Consider the following 24,679-nt stretch of genomic DNA (forward strand, 5'->3'; position numbering starts at 1 on the left):
ATGGGCTGGATCAAAGGGCAGGCAGTCTTTTAGCACCCTTTGGACATAGTTTCAAATTGCCCTCCAGAATGTTTGGATCAGTTCACAACTCCACCAGCAGGACATTAATGTCCCAACTTTGCCACATCCCCTCCAGCATTCATTACTTTCCGTTGCTGTCATGTTAGCCAATCTGCTAGGTGTGAGGTGATACCTCAGAGTTTTTTTGATTTGCATCTCGCTGGTTATAAGAGATTTAGGACACTTTTTCATATGTTTATTAATAGTTTTGATTTCTTTAACTGAAAATTGCCCGTTCATGTCCCTTGCCCATTTATCAATTGGAAAATGGCTTGAGTTTTTGGTACAATTGATTTAGCTCTTCATAAATTTAGGTAATTAGACCTTTGTCAGAGGTTTTTGTTATGAAGATTGTTTCCCAATTTGTTGCTTCCCTTCTAATTCTGGTTGCATTGGTTTTGTTTTGTACAAAAACTTTTAAATTTGATGTAATCAAAATTATTGGTTTTATATTTTGTGGTTTTTTTCTAACTCTTGCTTGTTTTTAAAATCTTTCCTTTCCCAAAGATCTGACATGTATACTATTCTGTGTTCACCTAATTTACTTATAGTTTCCTTCTTTATATTCAAGTCATTCACCCATTCTGAGTTTATCTTGGTATAGGGTGTGAGATATTGATCTAAACCTAATCTCTCCCATATTGTTTTCTAATTATCATGAAACTGACAAACAACAAATATGAACATTTCCTTGTACAAGGAACCAAAACATAATTGTACATGACATTGAAATTGCGTACCACTTAGATTTTTTAAAAAATAGGCTGTGTTCATCTGCAATGGGGATAAACTAGAAGCATTCCCAATAAGATCAGGAATGAAACAAGGATGCTCATTATCACCTCTATTATTTAACATTGTACTAGACACACTACCAGTAGCAATTAGAGAAGAAAGAGAAATTGAAGGCATTAAAATAGGCAATGAGGAGACCAAGCCATCACTCTTTGCAGATGATATGATGGTCTACTTAAAGAATCCTAGAGAATCAACTAAAAAGCTAGTTGAAATAATCAACAACTTTAGCAAAGTTGCAGGATACACAATAAACCCACATAAGTTATCAGCATTTCTATATATTTACAACACATCCCAGCAGCAAGAATTAGAAAGAGAAATTCCATTGAAAATCACCCTAGATAATATAAAATACTTAGTACTCTATCTGCTGAGACAAACACAGGAACTATATGAACACAACTACAAAACACTCTCCACCCAATTAAAACTAGATCTAAACAATTGGAAAAATATTGATTGCTCATAGGTAGGCCGAGTTAACATAATAAAAATGACCATCCTACCCAAATTAATTTGCTTATTTAGTGCCATACCCATTGAACTATCAAAAAAACTTTTTTACTGAATTAGAAAAAAACATAACAAAGTTCATTTCTAAGAAAAAAAGATCAAGGATATCTAGGGAAATAATGAAAAAATGTGAAAGAAGGTGGCCTTGTAGTCCCAGATCTCAAACTATACAATAAAGCAGTGGTCATCAAAACAATATGGTACTGGCTAAGAGACAGAAAGGAGGGTCAGTGGGTAAGTGACCTCAACAAGATAGACTATGACAAACCCAAAGATCCCAGCTTTTGGGACCCATATTCATTATTTGATAAAAACTGCTGGGAAAATTGTAAGACAGTATGGGTTTAGATAGTCTTGTTTCTTGAATTGATATTCTAGCACCATTGTGGTTTGTAAGAGTAAATAACATCAGTTTCTCAAATCTGAGGTAGCCAGGTAGCACAGTGGACAGAATCCTGGAGTTAAGAGAGTCGGAATACCCAAGTTTAAATTTAGTCTCGGACATTTATTAGCTCAGGGACCCTCAGAAAGTCACTTACCCTCTGTCTTTCTAATTTTCTTCAACATGAAGATGGAAATAATAGTACCTACCTCACAGGGTTGTTGTGGGGTTAAATGAGTTAATATTTGTAAAGTGTTTGTCATGGTGTAGTGTGTTGTAGGTGCCTAATAAATGCTTTATCCCCTTCTCTCTTATTTCTTCTTGAATAGTGCACGTGCGCGAGCGCACACATACACACACACACACACATACATATATATATATTCCTCTTAGGTATTCTCAATTGATGGAAACATTCAGCCTCATGTCCTGCCTGAATACTGCCTGCCTTAGCCTACCATTATGATGAGTACACCCTCTAGTATGAGTTCAGTTAAAGTTCATGATATACTAATTTTTCAGAGAGAAACACTCTAAATATAATTGTTTTTACATATTCACTTTTTCTTGCCCAAGTTGTCATGTAAGGAATTCTTGATGCAGTAGCCACAATTAGGAGGTTATACCTGACAATTCTAATGTCTTAACAATTTGTTGTAACAATTTTTTAGTGTTTTCAGATAATGTTTTTCCCTTGGTACTAGTGTTTTATTGTTTTGTTGGGGGTGGGGTAGAGTTTGGAGTTCAGGAGAGTAAAAGGAATAGTATTTTAGTCTGTTTATTAAACTAAACTAGTAAAGTTTTTTAGAATGCTGTTATTTTGATTTCATATAATATATGACTCAAGATGTATTTATACTGATTTCCCAGCTGATTTCTTTTTAATATTACAAGAAAACTCGGGAGTTGGGGGGGGCGTTTCCTTCAGGAAAATGAGCTTTCCTCAAAAACACGTTTTTCTTGAACAAGAAACAGATTATATATTGTGGGGCAATTAGATGGAAGAATAGATAGATACATTTTGGCTTGATATCTTGAAAAACTTTTAATGATTTAGTATCATTCAAAAGTGGGGTAAGCTGCATCAGCAGATCATGGGGTTCCCCACATTAGAGTTTTTTCAGAACAGGCTAACTTAACATTTATTGGATATATTCTAATGGAGCTTCTCTGGTTTGGATTAGGTTAGATCACTGCTGTGATTTGAGTTTAGTGCTCAAATCCCTTTTGTCTGGCTGAGGAAATCTTCCTTTCGCTTCTGAAAATTTTCTATATTTAAATCTATGACTGACAGTCTCTGAGTGTACCTTTTAAAAAGAGATTTGTTTAAACACTTAATAGGCAGGATGTTGAAGCAGCATACTATAGTGGCTAGAGCAGTGGGATACAAGTTAGAAAAACCTATATTGAGATTCCATCTCTGACACTGACAGTTCAGCCCTAGAAAAGTCACTTAATCTCTGTCAGCCTCAGGTAACTAAATCCCTTGCATTTATCCATTAAGACAGATATTATGGTGATGAAAATCATAAGTCCTAGGTAATTTTTGGTAAGTTAAAAGCAAATTGCTTCCAGAATATGGTTTATAAAAGTCTGAATAAAGCTTAAGGTAAAAATGACCATAGGTTAAGGATCCCATTGATGAGGTAAGAAATTGGCATTGTGCTGTAGAACGTCAGGGAAGTGTATTAAATTTGAATGTATTTCCCCCCACATTATATCATTCTGCCTGCATTTTAATTTTAAATTTACATTTTGTCTTCATAGGGTTAACATGGACCAATGGAGGAGCTAGCATATTTGAGATTATGATTGGTCATTTTATAAATTAAGCCATTTCAATCATTTGTCCATTTTGGAATAGTAATTCTAAAGAAGCTAAAAACACCATAGTTTTTTACATTATTTCCCCCCAAATCGTCCCTTCTCTTGCCTTTATGCTAGTAAAATCTAGTGCTATTGTTCTTCTTTACCTGCTATATTTGTGACTATTTACGAATAGTACTTTTAAAATGAAGGGAAGATGCAGCTAGTTACACTTCTGGGCTGTGTCACCCTGGTTAAGTCACTTAACTCCAGTTGTCTAACCCTTTTGACTTGCAATCCAGTACTTAGTATCAATTCTAAGACAAAAGGTATGGGTTTAAAAAAAAACTAAAGGGAATATCAGTAATTAGAGAGTGTTAACCATCTTAAATTATTCTCATGGAAAATGTTGTTTTTCTGTTTTATTTTATATTTAAGTAAATATAAGCTGTCTTATGAACTTTTTCTTCCATTCTCTAGGCTCCCAGCCAGCCCTAGATAAGCCTTCCCAAAGGCCATCAGAGAGCACAAACTGCAGCCCTACCCGAAAGAGATCTTCATCAGAGAGCACTTCTTCAACAGGCAAGTAATGGTTATTTTCTCGGACCTTTTTTGGTAGCTTCTTATCTCAGTTGGTATTGACATCATTTATTCATTTCTGTCGCTGCCTAACTTGAGTGAATGACAGGTAACCTGTGTGATGAAAAAAGAAGCATGATGCAGGAGTATAAAATGTATGTAGAAGCCAGAGAGTAATTCTTTCTTTTCATCCTAGACTGAGAATAATTAGATATTCTCTGACTTTGTATGTGGAGATTTGGATTGAGTCCAGAGAAAAACATCCAAATAAATAGATTAAAAAGTAAGCAAAGAATAAAAATTGGAGGTTTAAAAAATGTAGCCCAAGATTAAAAGGAAAAAGGAGTCACCTACAGAGAAGCTTAATATTTACCTTTAAGCTTAATGCAGCTTTTCAGTAAAGGATGGTATACCACAATTTTCTCCTTCTAATGAGAATTAAAGAGGAACATTAGCTTCAAATGGCAGCAAGGGAGATTTAGAGTAGATAAAGAGCTCAATGCTAGAGATTATCAAGTAATATAAAACTACTTCAGAAAGGAATAGAATTCTGTGAAGAACTCAGATTGATACAGAAAAATTTGGATTGTGTTTTGGTTTGATATGATACTAGTAAGGGTGACTCAGGATTGAGAGCCAGGCATAGAGACAGGAGATCCTGGGTTCCAATATGACCTCAAACACTTACTAGCTGTGTGACCCTGGACAAGTCACTTAACTTCTATTGCTCAACCCTTTATGGGTCTTCTGTCTTGGAACCAATACATAGTATTGATTTTACAACAGAAGGTAAGGATTTAAAAAGTGATACTAATAAGAAGTGACTGGTTATATAATATTTCCCTTTTCTTTCAGAAATTAATTGTGATGTGGGGTAGCTATATGGATCAGTGGATTGAGAGCCAGACCTAGAGACAGGAGATGCTGGGTTCAAGTCTGGACTCAGGCACTTCCTAGCAATGTGCCCCTGGACAAGTCATTAAACCCCTATTGCTTAGTAGCCTTTACCACTTTTCTGTCTTAGAGCAAATCACAGTATTTATTGATTCTAAGACAGAAGTTATGGGTTGTTTTTTTTTTGTTAAAAAAATTAATTGATTTCATTGTGATAAATAGCCCAATAACTTCTGTAATTTCCCAAATTCATTCAAAGTATAAGTACATAGAAATCTTACAAATACAGGAATCTATAGTAGCATTCATAAAAATCAGAAGGAGTTTGGAAGCAGCTACAACTCTTAAAAGGCATGTCTTATATTCTAGAAAGTATAACAACCTTATTTGATTAGTATAATTATGTAGCTACTTCCTATCTTGCTGACAAGTCCATTGAGGCACTGCATCACAGTATGTCTATTGCCCTTTTTATTTCTGATTATATCTCTCTTAGAACCTGTCACTGTAAATAGGCCTGACTCTTTAGTCTGACTTTTTTCTACCTAATTTCTGTATTGGTGCTATTTGCCTTTAGTAAATAGTACCTAATGTGCAACCAGATCATAAGTTTATAGATAACTTCCTACTTATATTTGAAACTACAATGTATCAGATGCATAGGCAGATTCAGCTGCAGTGACAGACTGTGTCCCATAGCATTTTTCTTTTGCAGTATTTTGGGATATCTTAACCCCTTAGCAAGACTAAATGAACCCTTTGGTAGATACCTAGAAGGGTTATTCTTCAAGGCATTCCACAAGACAAGTGAGGTATTGTTGTTAGGAGAAATTAGGATAAATAAAAGATCTGTCACTGAAAAGCTTTTAAAAAAAATCCATAGTTTGTGAGGAAACTGCTTGACTTGGGGACACAGTTGTATATCATGATGGGAGTAAGCAGCCAAACTCTCAAAAATTGAGTTGAATCATTGATGTATCTTCACTTTTTTCAGTGCTCCTAAGATTTGTTTCTACTAATACCTCAACTAATCTCAGCTGATATACTATATTAAATATTCCCATTTCTAATCTCAGTGGAGATACTGTACTGAATAACACTACCTATTGAATATTAGGGGGAAAGAACACAATTCTCATCCTTACACAGACATTATCTCTTCACCTTGATTATTTAGAGACCTAAACGGTGTAGTAGATAAAGTGCTCTGGAGTCCAGGAGACATGATTTAAAACCATATCTCAGAAACTTTTTTACTATGTGACCCTTGGGCTCTTACCCTGTATCTATCTCAGTTTCTTATAAAGGTTGAAGTAAAGCATCTCACAGGTTATTGTCAGGATCAAATGAGAATATTACATAGAACTTTTTGCAAACCTTATAACCATCATGTACATATTAACTTATTATTTTGCTGTACTTTTCAAGAAAGCCCTTCCTTGAAGGAACTCTTATTAGAGTACTTTCATATATCTCATCTCATTTATACACACAACCTCTCTTTTTATAGGGATCATATCTCCCCCATTTTATAGATGAGAAATTGAGACATTGAGAAAATAGGTTACGTTAAATATACTGTAATTAAAAATCCATTGTTTTCATTGCTAGTCAAGACCTCTCTTCAAGGAGTTACACAGTTTCTTAAATGAATAATATGGAAATAGGTATTGAGTGATAATACATAGATAGCCCGATGGAATTGCTTGTCAGCTCTGGTAGAAGGGGAGGGAAGAGTGGAGCGAAAATAATCATGTAACCGTGGAAAAATATTAAAAAAAAATAAACTTACTGGCATAAAACAAAACAAAACAAAACATACATCTGACTATGCCATTGGGACCGGGGGTGGGGTGGGGGGGAGTTTACAGGAATTCTTAACATTCTCATATCCATTTAAATATCTAGAGGATATAGATTTTACTGTCTGTTGCTATGGGTCCTGAAAGTCTTACAGAAACAATAAAAAGAATTTGGGAAAACAGTGCCATAGATACCAAGTGGGAGTACTTATCAGTTTGACCACTATTGCCTTTGTAGATGGACTGTGTTATCAGAATACTCTGTCATAAAAAACCACTTTGTTACTGCAGGCTCTCAGTATGCAAGACAGTGACTGCAGCTGTCAGTGCAATTGTATACTCTATTTGTATATTATCCTGTTGGATCTGTTTCAAAACTAGGACACAAGTTCAAGGGCAATCTATCAGACATCTTGTCCAAAAAATGTATTACAGAGCTAAATTACTATGGGGTAGTACAGCTGTTTACATATTTCAATTTACTAAACAGATGGTGAATCCCAAAGATGTTCCATTTCCTTTGGATATACCTGAAGGGCTTGGATACAGTTCATGATCAGTTATTTGTCCTTCAACTTACAATAGACATCAAAAAAGGTTCTGCCAATTTAGTAAATGAATCTATCAAGTAAAACAAGATGCCACTTATTTATTAAGATATTAATTCTTTCCAAAGACATTTAGGTTGTTATCAAGATTTGATAATAAGATGATTACTGTCATCCTAAGTTGATTACTGTCTCAGAAATCTCTTGCTGCTTGAGTTTGTAGGTTTTAGGAGATATCTCTTATGCTTATTTTTGATCTCTGAAAGGTTTAGTTTGACCCAAGAGAGCCTTAAATTGGTGCCCAAATTCATGTTAACTTGTCATTGCCAGAAATCTACATCCCCACTGTGGGATTGTATGGATTCTCTCCTCACATAGTTGGCAAATATAGTTACTAATTTAGAATAAGATCCTCATGTTAGCTAATTAAGAAGCAATGACCGAGTACCCACTGTGCTCTGGAGCCCTGAACTCCAGACCTTAATAAGGGATTGCAAATAAAATTCACAGTCTCTACCATTTAAGAAATTACAATTTAGTTGAAATTATGTTAATATAGTTTTCACTAGATAAAAATGTCAATACAAAAGAATATAATCAAAATTGAATAGACTATAAGGTAAAGTAATAATCACAAAGTGTTTCCCAGAGATAATGAGCTTTGAATTGATGGGCATCTCAAGTGGGAGTGATTATTATGTGCATAATAGAAGAATCTATCTGGTAATAGACAACTAAATAATTGGGCAACTAGGTGGATAGCATGTTGAATTTGGGAGTCAAGAAGACCTGAGTTCAAATGTTCTTGATACATACTTTGTATGTGATGTTAGGCAAATCACTTACCCTCTCTCAGCTTCAATTTCCTCATCTATAAAATGGATATCATAATTACACCTGCCTCAGGGTTGTTGGGAGAATTTTGTGTGATAACTTGTAAAGTATTTTGCAACCTTCAAGTAACCATATAAATGCTATTTGTTTTTTTAGATTAGTTTGGGGAGGTCTTAAGAACATTTGATGGAGGATCTCAAACGATATAACAGTTTAACCTTGATGTGTTGGTGTAGGCAAAATGAGAACAGAGATAGATAAGATTTTTTTTAATGTTATTTGAAGAAGTTTATTCTGACAAGTTTTCATAGTATTTGACTTTTTACATGGGAAAAGACTAAAGGTGTGGAGACTTGCTAAAAGATTATTAATATAAATGTAAATGATCAAAGCCTAAATTAGGGTTGGTAACTTTGGACATGGAGAAAGGCTAATTAATCTATGAGAGATTTCAGAGGAAGAATTGACAGGATCTAATACCTGATTGCTTGTGTTGAGCAGTGGAAAAAGGGAGTTAAAAATAAACCCAATGTTACATGTAATTGAACTAGAAAATAATGGTGCAGACATACAAGGTGGTAGAAAGGGATAACAGTATTGAAGAAAGAAGTGGGGAAAATTAAATTCCTTTTCAATATGCTTTTGAAAGTCTTGAGAAGAGAGATCTGGACAGATGCGTATTTGGGAAATATTTAATTGATCATTGTAATTTTCTCAGGGAAAGTGAGAAATAAGTTTCACTGTCCAGGGAAGGGAGAATGTTGTGGTCAGTGAAAGAATAGCTGAACTGTTGGAAAGGTCTAAGACCACAGGGAAAGAATAAAAGCACATCATCTCAGAACCTAGGGAATGAGAAGAGTAATCTTTGCATACACTTGAGAATTAAAAAAATTTTTTTGAAAAAAAAAAAAACTTTAAAAGAGTTATGGAATTTAGATTGGTGAAAGAAGGGGGTAGTTGAAGAGAGTAGTGTTTAAAATTGAAGCCAGATCACAGAGTTAAAGAGGGAGTATCTATATGGATCTATATAGATTAGAAAGATTCAGCAGTTACTTTTTAATTTATAAAGGAATGAGTTTAAATCTATTCCACATCATCTCACTAGGCATCTTGGGAAACAGCCTATTTTAAACACACATATTACAAAAGCTTTAGTGTAATGGTTCTAAAAATAAGTAGAATTGATGGGTAGCCAGATAGTTTAGTGCATAGAGGGCCAGAACTAGAGACAAGCCAGAGACACTTCCTAGCTGTGTTACCCTGAGTAAGTCACTTAACGCTATACTTAGCCATTACTGCTCTTCTGCAGTATTTGTATCAATTCCAAGATAGAAGGTAAGGGTCTTAATAAAATAAATTAATTTTTTAAAGTAGAATTGAACCTGAAAGTTATTAATTTGAAAAATACTTTAATGATTTCTGAGAAGAAAAGATTACTAGATAATTTGGTCACCGAGCTGACTGGGCCTTTCAGAGCCTTTCTCATTCAGATATGTGCTACATCTAAATAAGACTAGAAAGATGATTATCCTAATTTTAATTGTCCATGAAAAAAACTTTCATAGTTATTCTCATGCTCCAGTTATCCTTTCTTCATTCCTACTCTTCCTTTACCTCTGACATATTCTAATAGAGTTCTGAGTAGTCCTTTAAGAGTCTTGAGCTCTAATTCAGTTTCTGCCTTTTTTTTTCCTGTATAATAGTGGTAGAGTCATTTAATCTCTGCACCTGTCTATCTGGATTAGTAAATTGGAAATATCTGCTTCTTTCATACTCTACTCAATAAAAATTGGATTTTTTTTTATATAATTCAGATATCACAGTGGTCTTTGAACACATCAATGCTAGAGAATTTCAAAGTATTAATTTTTGTTTATATTGTTACCCCTAAATATTTCTCTGGTTCAGGGAAAGTTAACAGCTTGTGAAAGGCAAATAAGTTTATTTAATTTCACTGTTGAAGAATAAAATAATCATTCTCTCTTTTTCACATTATATAGTTTTTAAATAATCAGCCGAGTTTTGTTTTTTGTTTGTTTGTTTGTTTGTTTGCCTTTGTGTGATTCCTTGTCTCTTTCAGTGATCGGAATCCCTACCCGAGGTACAAGATTAGGAACATCTGTGGATGACTCTGTGGATAGTTTGCTACAGCGGATGGCACAACATGAAAGCCACGGGACCCTAGAGAAAAACATTGATGCTGTCATTGCCACAGTCTCCATCCCACCTTCCTCAAGCCCAGGCCATACTCACAATAGAGAACGAGTTCTGGGTAAATCAGACAGCTTGCTAGTACCTGCAACCCCTAGTGACTCCTGCAGCAACACCACCATCTCACTCCTCTCTGAGAGGTTGCCAAGCAGCTGTTCCCCACATCATCTCAAGAGGAGTGTGGTAGAAGCCATGCAACGCCAAGCCCGGAAAATGTGCAATTATGACAAAATCTTGGCCACCAAGAAAAACCTGGACCATGTCAATAAAATATTAAAAGCCAAAAAGCTTCAAAGACAAGCAAGGACAGGTAATAATTTTGTAAAGCGCAGACCTGGTCGACCTCGAAAATATCCTCTCCAGGCTGTTGTGTCAATGCAGGCATTCCAAGCTGCCCAATTTGCCAGCCCAGAATTAGATGAAGGGGAGGAAGGTGGAGCATTGCACCTTGGTCCTGACACAGTTACAGATGTCATAGAGGCTGTTGTTCAGAGTGTGAACCTAAACCCAGAACTTAGGAAAGGATGGAAAAGAAAAAGTTGGCTTCTGGAGGAAGAAGCAAGGAAAAGACAGAAGATACTTCCAGAGGAAGAACAGGAGAATAATAAAAGGTAACTTGTTTGTTTTGAGGAAGAGAACTCTCTCATTTTATCTACACAGTTCAGTTATCTGCATAATTTCTTGACCCTCAGATTTACTTTGGTCTACATGTCATTACTTATATTACAGTGTGTTAGCTTCTTATAGAATCATAAATATTTAGGGCTGAAGAGAGTATTAAAGGACAATTAGTCTAACTAAAGACCAGAGAAAGGTAATGATGTATTTGAAGTCATATATCTAGTGAATGGTAGCTTTGGGACATTCTAGAATTCCGGTCTTCTGGCTCCCTATCTGATATTCTTTCCGCTCTATCACATTGCTTTTTTTTTTCCTTCCCCACTATGCTCACAGTTTGTTCTAAGTAGAATTGAATTGCTTTTTAGCTTTTGAAAATCCAGTTTGGCATATTTATTTGTTTACTGGGTTAATTTAATGTTCCTTGTCATGCTCTTGGGTCTCAGTATCTACTGACTATAGTCACTAATGCCATTAAATCCATTCATCCCTTTTGTCCTCTCTTTCCCCTCTCCAAAACAAAAATATGATATGTTATTTAGATAGTTAGATGCACCAGCTTTGGGAGGTGGACCTTAATTGGCAGTGCTTAAAAAGAGAGTAGATTCAAGCCATCTTAAAGAGAGAGGAAAATAAACATTGGGTATGAAACTTGCTCAGAATTAGAGACTCAGGATAAAGAATTTAGTTTAAATTTAACTCTGGCCATTTGAGTTTTTTTTTTTAAACCCTTACCTTCCACCATAGAATCAATACAATGTATTGGTTTCAAGGCAGAAGAGTGGTAAGGGCTAGGCAGTGGGGGGTTAAGTGACTTGCCCAGGGTCACACCGCTGGGAAGTGTCTAAGGCCATATTTGAACCTAGGACTTCCCATCTCTAGGCCTGGCTCTCAATCTACTGAGCTACCCAGCTGCCCCGCAGTTAAGCCTTTTTGACACACAAAGTTCACTAAAGTCTTTTATAATTCCTCCTATTAATAAGCAGCATGTAACGAGTACCAATAGTGTGCAGATCCCTGGACTAGGAATTATAGGAATAAAGGAATAGGACACAATTCCCCTGGAACTTATAGTCTATATCTTTGGCTGAAGAAACACAAATGAAATATAAAGCAATAGAAAGAAAATATAGAGGACTATAAATAAGTATTGTAAATATCTGCAAGAAAAAAATTTTTTTAATTATATTTTTATATGAGATTTATTTTACATTCCTGTTTCCATATGAATAATAGTTTTATACAATGAAAATGACTTATAAAAAATTTTGCAACTGATAGTTATGAATATTCATTGTAATTTTTATTGAATATTGGTTATGAAATTTTTCATAATTTAGAAAGAGGAAAAGATTTTTTTCATAATTCATCATTTCTACTACTAAAGGAAAAGCATAGTTTTGCATAACAAATGTATGAGGTATATTTCCAGTTTCCCTTTTCCCAGGTCGAAAACAATTATTTACAGTGTTTTGAGTCCAGATATATTTTGTAAGAATGATGTTTTACCCTATTTATATCAATGCCCAAAGAAGTACTAGGTTATCTAGAGTGATTGATTGATTAGTTCAGATAGACATCCTGAAGCGAGTTTTTAAGAAGGTTTTAGAAAATGAGGGAGGAAAACATCTTTGAAGAACAAGGGATTCTCATGGATTTGGTTAATTTTATCATTGATTCATAAGATCATCAGGATTCTTGACAGATTCTCTGTTGCAGGCTTTTTTCTCCTGTGTATTGAAGGTTTTTAGGATATAATGTAATATCCTATAATGATAAAGCAACTTCAGCAGTTATTCTGTATAGTTGTGTGTACTTTCTCTTCAGTGTCATGAATAGAACTGATAAGTTAGGCTTTATTGAATATATATTATGTATTGAATACTTAGGTAAAGAGGAAGGCACAAAAAAAGTATAAGACATAGTAATACCTGTCCTATGGCATTAACAGCCTATCTGAGAAAAACAGAACTTACATATGTCACTCAATTTAAAGTCATTCAAGATAGCAGAGTTATAACTAGGAATGAATAAGTCTAGGCCAAATTTGGTTTTGGGGGTGAGAAGAGGGATTCAATATATAGTCTGACCATGGATACAGTTGTACTTGAGAGAGGGAAGCTTCTCTCCCAGAGCATTCCTAGAGCATTCAACCCTTATCCCCATGGAGTTTGTAGAGAAAGGTGTGGCCACAGGAGAATGGCCACATGGCTATCCACCCTATAAGAATTCAGTGCCCTGAAGTAAAACTTCCATTTGCCCCATGCTGATACATAATAAAATGTCAAATTGCATAGTACTGTAGTACTCCCAGAAGGGAGACATAAATATTGACTGGAGGAGCCAAGAGGGAAGATGCTTAAGAAAAATGGACCTTGAGGCATCAGTAGGATTTGCATCAGGAAACAGAAGGGAAACATCCCCAAAAATAACTTTGGGGACAAGATAATGACATGCAAGCCAGGTAATAGTATAACTATGTGAATTCTTCATTGGTTGAATTACCAGACTCAAGGAGGGTATTTAATATCAGCCTAGATCTCTAGGTTGTAGTGTTCTGTCCCTAGTCCATTTTCTTATTGACCTTGTTAAGGATATAGATGATGTCCTTCTGAGAACTATAGATGATACAAAGCTGTGAACGTTAGTAATTGGAGTACAAAAATATCTCAATCCTTGGAATCATAGTTTAAATCCAATAAAACAAAATTTAGTGTAATTGGAAAGTCTATACTTGGATTCAAGTCACCAGTTGTACAAATAACAGGGATAGTTACAATTAGATACAGTTCTTTTGAGAAGAACCTGAATGTTTGATTAGATTTTGCACTTGATATGAAAAAATATTCTCAGCTTTATCTTATCCCCAAAGCTGTAAACAATTCTTGAAGATTTTTGAGCAGGGAAAAACCGTCAAACCTGTGTTTTAAGATAAACTACTTTAGCAGCTGCTAGAAGAATAGATTAGGAGGATTAGGATAGACTGACTATGGGGAGATGATTAAGATGATTATTGCAGTATTTAAGGCAAGATATGATGAGGGGCTGAACTAAGTGGTAACAATGTGAATGAATATATGGAAAATGTATATAAGAGATGTGGACAGGGAATTGACAGTAGTTGGCAATTGATTTGATATGGAGAGTGAGGGAGAAGTATGAACAAAGATAATTAGGAAGATGGTAGTGCCTGCAGCAAAAGTAAGCAGGTTTGGAAAAGGAGTTCTATAGAGAGAAGATGAGGTCCTTTTTGGATAAACTGAGTTCATGTAGCAGAATGAGTATTGACTTGTTTGATAGAATTCAGTAAATAACCCAATATGAAGACAGTAGGAGCATCATGATAATCACTTTCAAATACTTCAAAAACTTTCATATGGAAGATATATTGGTTTGCTTGTCCCCAAAGGACAAAAATGGAATCTGCGTGTGGACATTTCAGTGTGCCAAATTTTAGCTTCCTTTAAGAGAATACTTAAAATTATCAGTATTCCAAAATAGAATTAGCTACCTCATTACCTTGTGTCCCATCCCCCATCCCCCTTGCACCTAACGTCTTTAAGAATTGTAGAGGGATTTTTGTTTCAATGGTAAATGGTCTAAATGGTTTTTGAAGTCCCTACTAACTCCTATATTTTAAGAAAGCATTCCCTGAAGAAGAAAGCATTATGAGTAAAGTCATAGAGTTACCATTGTGTTTGTTGTATACAAGCAAAATCTCATTATAGGGAGGAGGGGAGCAGGAGCAAGTACCTGCATCTTAGAGCTAGAAGAGACCTCAGAGCTTATCTAGTTCAACCCTTTCATTTTACAGGTGAGGAAACTGAGGTTCAAGAAGTTTATGTATTTCCCCAAGATTACACAGGGTTCTTGATAGACATAAGCAGAAAATAAGTTGGATGTACAGTTTCAGGATAGATTATGGATAGCCTTGAAAGCCAAATGAAGAGATTTAGACTTGATATAATAGTTAATAGGGAGCCATTGTAAAGCTTTTTAGTAGAAAAACATGATAAAAGCAGTATTTAGGGAAGATTAGTCTGGCAGCCATCCATGTTATATAAATTAAAGAGGAAGGAAAGCCTAGAATTCAAGAGGTATTCAAGTGATGAAGGCCTAAACTATAAGATGGGAGAAACATGACTAGATAACTATTCATCTAAAAAAAAATCCAGGGGTTTTAATGTGATGGCAGCCCAAAAAGTGAATTCAGTTGTAGACTTCATTGGGAGGTTTTTGGTATTAGGACTGATCTTGCTGCACTCTGCCTTGGCCAGACCACATTTTCAGAAAGGCATTGATAAGATGGAGAACATTCAGGTGAAGGGAACAGGATGGCATGCCATCAGTTTGAAGGAACTAAGGATGAAAAAATAATTTGACAGAGACTCATAATAATTTCGTTCAAGTATTTGAAAAGCTGTTGTATAGAAAAGGGAGTAAATTTGTTCTGCTGGCCCCTAAAAGTAGTGAGTAGAAGATGTAGAGTACTATTCTAGATGTAAGGAAAACTTCTAACAGTTAAATCTACCCCAATGTTTAATGTGTTGCCATTGAAGGTTCCTCCTCACTGAAAGTTTTTAGGTAAATGCTGGTCAACCACGTGCCAGATATTTTGTAAAGAGTGATTCTTTTCAGGTTGGGGTTGATTCCAAAGTTCTTTCCAGACCTGAGATTTTTAAACCAAAGTGATGGCAATGGAAATAGAGGGAGTTTCAGAAGTAAGAATGTTATTTCAAAGGAAAAATCTATCATACTTCGTGATTAGAAAACAGGATGATTTATAGATGACCTCAAATATTTTATTACCTGCTACCTACAAAGTACTATAAGAGGTCTTTTGAAGAATAAAAAGTTTTCATTTAGTGTAGCTGATCATTATTAATGAAGATTAGGAATTTGAGAGGTGATATGCAGTTTTGTAGGAAAGATGATTATCTACATACATGTTTAAAATGTTTAATTTGAAGCAGAACAGAATAAGGTAGATCTGAAAGCCACTAGGTGTTTGTTTTTCAGCAGATTTTTCTAATTCTTCTTTTCCTGCATTATCTTGAATGAGGCATTGAATACAGTTTTCCTTTTTCATGTTGCTGTCAATGTTATCACTCTACTATCTTAGTGTTTTTTAATTTTTTAATTTATTTAGAATATTTTTCCATGGTTACATGATTCATGTTCTTTCTCTTCCCTCCCATAGCCAACATGCAATTCCACTGGGTTTTACATGTGTCATTGAAGATCTATTTCCATATTATTATTTGCATTAGGGTGATCATTTAGAGTCTACATCCCCCATCATATTCCCATCAACCCATGTAATCAAGCTCTTAGTATTTCTTTAGTAGTCTTTAAGTTTTCTTTGTCTTTCTTTCTTTAAGTTTTTCTTTGTCTGCAACCATGGACTGATTTTCCATAGTACACTGAATTACTGTTTAGATGCATTTTTGGATCATCTTCCATGATGTCAATGAATTTGGTTTTTATTCTTCGGTATCTCTTCACTTGTATCCATCATATTTCTTCATACCATTGCTTGGAAAATGTCAGATAGAGGTACTTCCAGAAACAACGTTTATCAGCTTCAAAGATTAACCTCACCTGCCCCCAAATAACATCTGTCTTTTTGATGAATCATTTATTTGTTAGTACCTTTTCATAGACATAAGCAAACCTTGAGGTTAGAAAGGTGACTTTATTCTACAAAAATATCTTTCTTCTATAGCTATCCTGTTGGTAGCAGTCTCTAATTGCTGTTATCCTTATCATAATCATTGACATTGCTCTTTATAATGGCATGCTTCTTTATTTTCATTTATTAATTATTCACAAAATCCTTGACTACTAAGTTTATGTTAACACTTTTGTATAAACTAGAGAACCAAGGAAAGAGTAATAATTTCCCCATGCTGCACAATATCACAGTCTTCAAATCTTTAATGAAGATTAGTAGAGGTATAAACTGTTGGGACTTAGGTTGCAGCAAAACAATTCACCAAAAAATGATCCCATATAACATTTGTGTTATTGGTTACTATTGCTCCCTGCCACCTGATAAATTGTTATTACTATACCATTGATTATTTGAAAATACCAGTGCTGGGTGGCATTACATCCACAAAACAGGCTGGTTAAATTGCTTTAATAACAATTGTCATACCACTATCATTCCTTTCTTCCCTCACCCATACTCCTCCTCTAAAAATGCAGGTAACCTCACAAATTATTCAACAAATATCCAGTTGCATTCTATAGTAGCCCCATACCTAGAAAATTTAGTAAAAAATTTTCAAGTTAGAAGAAATTTCAAAATCAACAAAAAAATATAGCCCAAGAAATGTTGACCAGGGATGTTGGGAATTAATTCACTGTTCTTAGGAATCTATTTGTAACCAAAGAAGGATATCTAACCTTCTCCCTCCCTCCCCCCACCACCATCAGAAATTAATATGTATGATCCATGAAAAATACATTAGTTATTAAACTATATAGAGGTCATCAGAGAAAGAGCTTTGACCCCAGAGATGTGAGATTTAACGGGTTATTTATTTCTCATGTCTTTTTTCTTCTTAGTCAAGGAAATCTTTCTTTTAAAATGCTGAGATCTAAGATGGCCTTGGAAGGAAAGCTAGATGAGAGGAAACTTGCTGCAAGGTTAAATATATGAAAAAGCTTAGATTTGAAGTTATGTATCAATTCAATGAACTCTTCAACCTAGACTAGACTGTAACTATAGAAAAATATAAGTTGAATTTGAGTGCAATGTAATTTTTAAAGATAAATATATAGCTTTAATAGAGAATAGTTTTTCTCACTATAAGATTGTTTAAACTTTTATTCCCAGCTTTCCTGAGACAACAGTTGAGTCTCCTAGTCCTCCAGAAGCCCCACCAAAGCCATCTGAACCCGAGAATGCCCTGCAGCCACTGCCTTCTCTTATCCCACGGGAAAAGAAGGTCCCTCGCCCCCCAAAGAAGAAGTATCAGAAAGCAGGGCTCTATTCTGATGTATACAAAACTACAGAGTAAGTAAATAGCACTTAAAAATATGCTACTCACTGCTTAATTTACTTTTGAAATCTTATTCTCAGTGCCTGGCACATGGTAAGAGCTTAAATCCTTAATGATTGATTACTTCTGTCTACATTGAGCTGTTTACCTTTCATAGGTAGGTATTAAATGTCCATTGTGCTTCCATGACACTATAAAGTGGTTTAAGCATATTCCCTTCCCCAAACTTCTTAGATTGGAATGTAATAGCAATTATATAGTTGGGCAGTTCCTTCCATATCAAAAATTATGCTATTATTAATTACTAATTGGAATGTAAAATTAAAAAAGAACTTTCCCACCATTAGTCTTTTTCACATTATGTAATATTAAGATTTTTCATTAGTTTATGACTTTATCTATGATAGAGCTTAGAAAAATAATTGCTTCAAAGCTTTGAGTCAGAATGAGCTGGTTTTGTTTTGCTAAACAGAAAATGGAAATTTACCAAGTTTTTTGTGGGGTGGGTCAGGGTAAGATATCATTTGGTGGGATGTTTAAGTTGTCTTTTAACTTCTGACTTTTTTCTACTCTGTACTATTCATAAAATAAAACCTCTAACAAGGACCAAAGTGCTCTCTATTAACTTTTCCAACCATAATTTTAAAGATGTAACTACCATCAGAAAACAGCTTCTTGGGACAAGAACTTACTATTTGACAAAAACTGCTGGGAGAATTGGATAACAGTATGGGAGAAATTAGGTTTAGATCAACATCTTATACCCTATACCAAGATTAATTCAGAATGGGTAAATGACTTAAATATAAAGAGGGAAATCATAAACAAATTAGGTGAACATAGAATAGTATACCTGTCAGATCTATGGGAAAGGAAGGAATTTAAGACCAAGCAGGAGATAGAAAACACTACAAAATGTAAAATGATTAATTTTGATTATATTAAATTTAAAAAGTTTCCATACAAACAAAATCAATGCAACCAAAATTAGAAGGGAAGCAACAAATTGGAGAAAAGATTTATATAACAAAAACCTGACAAAGGTCTAATTTCTCAAATTTATAAGGAACTAAGTCAAATGTACCAAAAAAAAAAAATCAAGCCATTCCCCAATTGACAAATGGTCAAGGGACATGAATAGGCAGTTTTCAGATAAAGAAATCAAAACTATCAATAAGCACATGAGAAAGTGTTCTAAATCTCTCATAATTAGAGAAATGCAAATCAAAATAACACTTGAGGTACCACCTCACACCAGCAGATTGGCCAATATGACAGTAAAGGAAAATAATAAATGTTGGAGGAATTGTGGCAAAATCAGGACACTAATGCATTGCTGGTGGAGTTGTAAATTAATCCATCCATTCTAGAAGGCAATTTGGAATTATGTGCAAAGGGCTTTAAAAGAATGCATACTCTTTGATCTAGCAATACCACTAGTAGGTTTGTACCCCAAAAAGATAATAAGGAAAAATACTTGTACAAAAATATTTATAGCCACACTCTGGTGGCAAAAAATTAGAAAATGAAGGGTTGTTCCTCAGTTAGGGAATGACTGAACAAATTGTGGTATATGATGTTAATGGAATAGTATTGTGCTATAAGGAATGATGATATAGAGGATTTCTCTATGAACTGGGAGAACTTCAATGAACTGATGCAGAGTGAAATGAGCAAAACCAGGTGAACATTGTACACAGAAAGTAAAACATTGTGGAACAATCCAATTTAATGGACTTCACTAAAGCAATGCAACAAGCCAGGACATTCCTGAAGTACTTATGGGAAAATGCTAACCATAATGAGAGAAAGAACTATGGGAGTAAAAATATAAAAGCAAAACATATGCCATCATTTATCACATGTATATATAGGTTTGTGATTTGGGGTTTAGGCTTTATAACAAAAATGAATAATATGGAAATAGGTATCAAGTAATAATATTTGTATAACCCAGTGGAATTGCTTGTCAGCTCTGGGAGGGGGAAAGAAAAAGGGGAAGGAAAAATAAATCATGTAAACATGGAAAAATACTTAAAAATTAAAATAAAAAATAAAATTCACTTTAAATGTCCCCCTTTCCCCCCAAAAATAGCTTCTTTGATTCTTAAAACTTCATTTTACTATCAAAATTCTTTCTATATAACTCGGGGAGCAAGCAGCACTTTTCAAAAATGTAATCAGGAATGCTTATATCATTACCTTACTATCTTTATACATGCTTGAGGGCTCACAAACTAGTAACAACCCTTTTGTGGACTGGTTAGTTTCTGGGTTTTTGTTTTGTTTTCTGAAATTACTTTCAGATGTTCTTCATGTTAAAGTTGTCAAGTCAGGTTCAGTTGAATTAATTGCTGTCAGAGCCTAAATACCATCAAGAACAAGAAAGAGGTTTTATAAGCTTCCTGAAAAGTGACCTTTATAACTGAATGAAATGTGATTATTTCTCTGAAAATTTTCACCGGAAGCTTCTGCAACATAATTAGAGCTAATTTTCAGGTACAAACAAATCAAGTAATAATGTTTTCTACTTAGTGAAAATGTGCATGTGTAGAAAGGAAATCTTTGATATTAACAGATAATATAAATTATTTTCCAAATACTACCTTTCCATGTGAAAGATAGAGAGGCACAAATAGGAAGAATATGGAAAGTTTATTTCCATTGCTCCCTTTATCTCGTCAGAGTTTTGGCATTGATAACAAGTAGCAGCATGGTCTCCTAAAGATTGCAACATATAGAAGTTCTTTCTCATACTCAAGTTCAATGGTGTCAAACTGAAATAGAAATAGAAGCCACTAAACAACATATAAGGAATGCTGTGGCCATGTTTTGGCCTAGAAAATCACATGTTAATATCTATGTTTGATTGCATCATTATTTTAATTAATTTCCAGTTACATTTTTTTAAACCCTTACCTTTCAATTTAGAATCACTGCAATGTATTCTACTCCATCCGTTTCTGTAGTACTCTATAATGTACTTATTGGCCCTCTATCTACTGAGCCACTTGACTGCTGGCCCCAAATACATTTTAATCTTATATGAGCCATATTTTCTGCTTGCAGACTATGTGTGTTCAATACCTCTGGTTAAGCTAATTGTACAGGAAGGGTGAAATACCAAAGAGGATTTCAGTCCAGAATTCATGTTTCTAGGAGATCTTTGAGGGCAAACTAAGTTCCTCTCTGTATGGGTATCTGTTTTCCACATAGGTGGCAAAATGATTTTCCTAAAGCACAGGTATGGTCAAGTCACTCCCTTACTTTATAAACTCCAGTGGCTTCTTATTATCTCTAAGATCAAATACAAACTCCCTTTGGCATTTAAAGCCCTTCACCAACTAGTTCTAACCTCCCTTTCTAGCCTTATTACACATTATTCCCATTCATGAATTCTAGTCTAACCAAACTATCCTTATTCTTCACAAAAAGTACTTCATCTTCCATTTCCTTACCTGTGTGCAGGTTTTCTTATATTGTTCTTATTTTATATATATGTGTATATATATAATATCTTATTATATATGTTTTTATATTGAATGTATTTTCTTCTGACCTCTGCTCTTAGAATGCCTAATTTCCTTCAGAGATAATCATTTCTTGACCCACCTCCTGGCACATTCCCCCAACCCCCCCACAAATTGCCTTGTATTTATTTGTATATACATATATGTATACGCTATCTCCTTCATAGATTGATTGTCAGCTCCTTGAGGGTTGGAGTTTTTCATTTTTGTCTTTATTTTCCCCATTTCCTTGCACAAAGTAGATTCCTAATAAATGCATGTTGATTAAATGATGGAGTTTAGTTGCTATGGATACTAGTTGGAATCAAGGAAGTTCACTTATTCAACAAGCATTCAGAGGACAGTGAGGTGGTTCCTTGGATTGAAATCCTAATTTCATATCTAGCCTCAGACACTTCCTACCTCTGTGACCCTGGGCAAGTCATTTAATCTTCATTGTCAGTTACAGTCTGATTGGGGAGTGAACACGCAAATAGCTTTATGTAAACAAGATCTAGACAGTAGAAAGTGAAGGCATTCCCAAAGGGAGGATACTCAGATGAGCATGGTCTGGGCAAGGTTTCTTGCAGAAGGGAAGGGCTTTACATTAGCCTTGAAGGAAGGCAGGAAAATAGCTCTAAGGGGAGAGGGGGGCTGCTAAGGGGGAACAACCAGTAAAAAATCTGATTCAAAAAAATAGTGTCGTGTAGGAGGAACAAAGGAAATCAATGTCACAGAATCAGAAGAGTATGTGGGGACAGTTAGATGGTTTGGTGGGTTTAGTTCTGGAGTTCAAATCTGGCCCGAGACTTAGTATTGATTGTAAAACAGAAGGTAAAGGGTTTTAAAAAGAACAAGAAGAATATGTGGAGGGTAAGGTATAAGCTTGAGAAGGTAGAAAGGGGCTAGGTTATCAAGAGTTAAAAATTTTTTTTTAAATCCTTACCTTTTGTCTTAGAAAATGCTATGTATTGGTTCCAAGGCAGAAGAGCAGTTAGGGCTAGGCAATGGGGAGTCAAGTGACTTGCCCAGGGGTCACATAGCTAGGAAGTATTGAAGACCAGACTTAAACAGGACCTCCTATCTCTAGTTCTCAATCTCAATTCACTGTGCCACCCAGCTGCCCCCTATCAAGGGCTTTTAAATCCAAACAGATAATTTTTTATTTGATTTTTGAGTCAGTAGATTATAAGTGGCAGGAAAGTGACCTGCATCGGTAGAGGATGTTTCCTCAACTAGAATTTCCTTGTACCACCTATCCTTATTGATGAAAATAAGCTTGAAAGAGCAAAGAGTATGATAGTGGAGCCTTTGTAAGATTCAACTAGAGCAGGTCAACCTCTCACACAATTATCATATCTTTTTTCTTGTGCCTTACTACCCCTTTTGTGAAAAGGAGCGAATGAGTCTCCCCACTTAGTTCTGTTCCTAGCATGGAATGGAATAAAGCCTTGTCGTTGTGCATCTTTCTAACTGTTGTAGGCAGTGGTTCACTAAAACCTAGCAGGCCTCATGGAGATGTGAAAGGGTATGGGTCGAGCTCATCTTTCCATTTGGATTTTTTTTTTTTAATATAGGCTTAGTTATGTCCATTTCATATGGCTAAGGAAAATGTCAGCTGGTGAGGGACTAAGAAGAGCTATGTTGCTGTAGCCCCCTCTAGTGACAATAGAATCAGGTAGCTCCACTAGCAGCCACTGTTTCTATTTGTGTTTCTGTAGTATTCATTAATACAGAACTGATAGCGTATTTTCTTTTCCTTTTAATGAGTGTCATAGATATTAACATTTGATTTTGAACTTTCTCCAGCCTCGTAAGTCATAACTCCTATTTATAACTTGTCTGTTATATATTGTTTTTCTCAAGTCTGTTCTCTTGGTTAGTTGTGAAGCAGCAAATATTTACTAAGAGCCTTCTTGTGCTGCTTAGCATTTTGCCAGATCCAGGTGCATAAATATGAGAATGAAATGGTCCCTATTGCTAAAGAACTTGCATTTTATCAGGAGATACCTAATACATCTTTCTAGTTCTCCATTTAATGAAAATACATTTGAAGAGAATAAATACAAGATCATTGGAGAGAAGAAATTAGAAGCTGGGGAGATCAAGAAAGATCATATAGAAGAAGGTGGTACTTGAGCTGCATCTTGAAAAAGTAGAATTTTTTTTTTTTGAGACAGGGGTGACATAGAAGATAGCTGATGCAAAGACCAAGAGATAGAAAATGGAATGCTTTGTCTGAGGAATAAGTAAATGAGTTTGGCTAGATTGGAAGAGGGGTAACATATAATGAGGCTGAAAATACATATTAGGACTGGGTTGTCAAGTTTTTAGCTTTAAAAAGCTAAACAGAGGAGTTTACATATTTTATTCTAAAGGCAACAAGGAACTACTGGGATTCATTGAGCATGGAAGTGATGTCATATTTGTGCTTAAGGAAAATCACTTGGGCAGCTATATGAAAGACAGATTAAAGTGTGGGAAAGACTTGAAGCTAGGAGGCCAATTACTTAACTATTGCAATAATCTTGGTGAAAGATAATAAAAACCTTCATTGAGATGATGGCTATGTTAGTAGAAGAAGTCAGATGTGAGATATGCTGTGGAGGTAGAAAGTGGAAGATTTTGACAACTTGATAAAACATGTGAGATAAGAGAGTGAGGAATCAAGGATAAATGTCAATATTAAAATCCTAACCAATTGGAGGAAGGGGGGGATAATGAAGTATGTGTTGGGCATGTTGAGTTTGAGTAACATTCATTTTAAAATGCAAGTGGAAGTGGATGATGTAAGACCAGAACTCAGGTGAGAGAATAGTGCCTTGTATGTAGGTGTGCAAGAGATCTGTATCAGGATGGTAATTGAATCAGTAAGAGCTGATAAAGTTTCCAAGATAGGAGAGAGAAGAAGGGCTAAGGACAGAATGTTGGAGTACACCCACTGTGGGTATCAATGAAAACTGTTAAGACTGAGAAAAGGTAGAAAAGTTAAAAGTAATTGACAAAAACCCAATGAGAAAGAATACTATGGAAGGAGAAATTGGTCAAGAAGTATGACGTTTGAGAAAAGACCTTTAGGTTTGATAACTTTTAGATTTTTGATAACTTTGGAAAG

General features: G+C 35.0%; 1 protein-coding gene across 6 annotated transcripts in view; it reads left to right on the forward strand.

Annotated features, from left to right (window-relative positions):
• Positions 1-24,679, forward strand: part of ASH1L (ASH1 like histone lysine methyltransferase) — a 249,830-nt gene that overhangs the window by 127,784 nt on the left and 97,367 nt on the right. For all 6 annotated transcript variants that reach the window (XM_056816275.1, XM_056816276.1, XM_001366956.5 and 3 more), the window contains 3 exons: positions 4,040-4,141; positions 10,297-11,038; positions 17,890-18,069. In XM_056816275.1, the coding sequence (XP_056672253.1) occupies positions 4,040-4,141; positions 10,297-11,038; positions 17,890-18,069 (1,024 nt within the window). The remainder of the gene's footprint in view (positions 1-4,039; positions 4,142-10,296; positions 11,039-17,889; positions 18,070-24,679) is intronic.

Source organism: Monodelphis domestica, chromosome 2, assembly GCF_027887165.1.
Source record: "Monodelphis domestica isolate mMonDom1 chromosome 2, mMonDom1.pri, whole genome shotgun sequence".
Taxonomy (NCBI): domain Eukaryota; kingdom Metazoa; phylum Chordata; class Mammalia; order Didelphimorphia; family Didelphidae; genus Monodelphis; species Monodelphis domestica.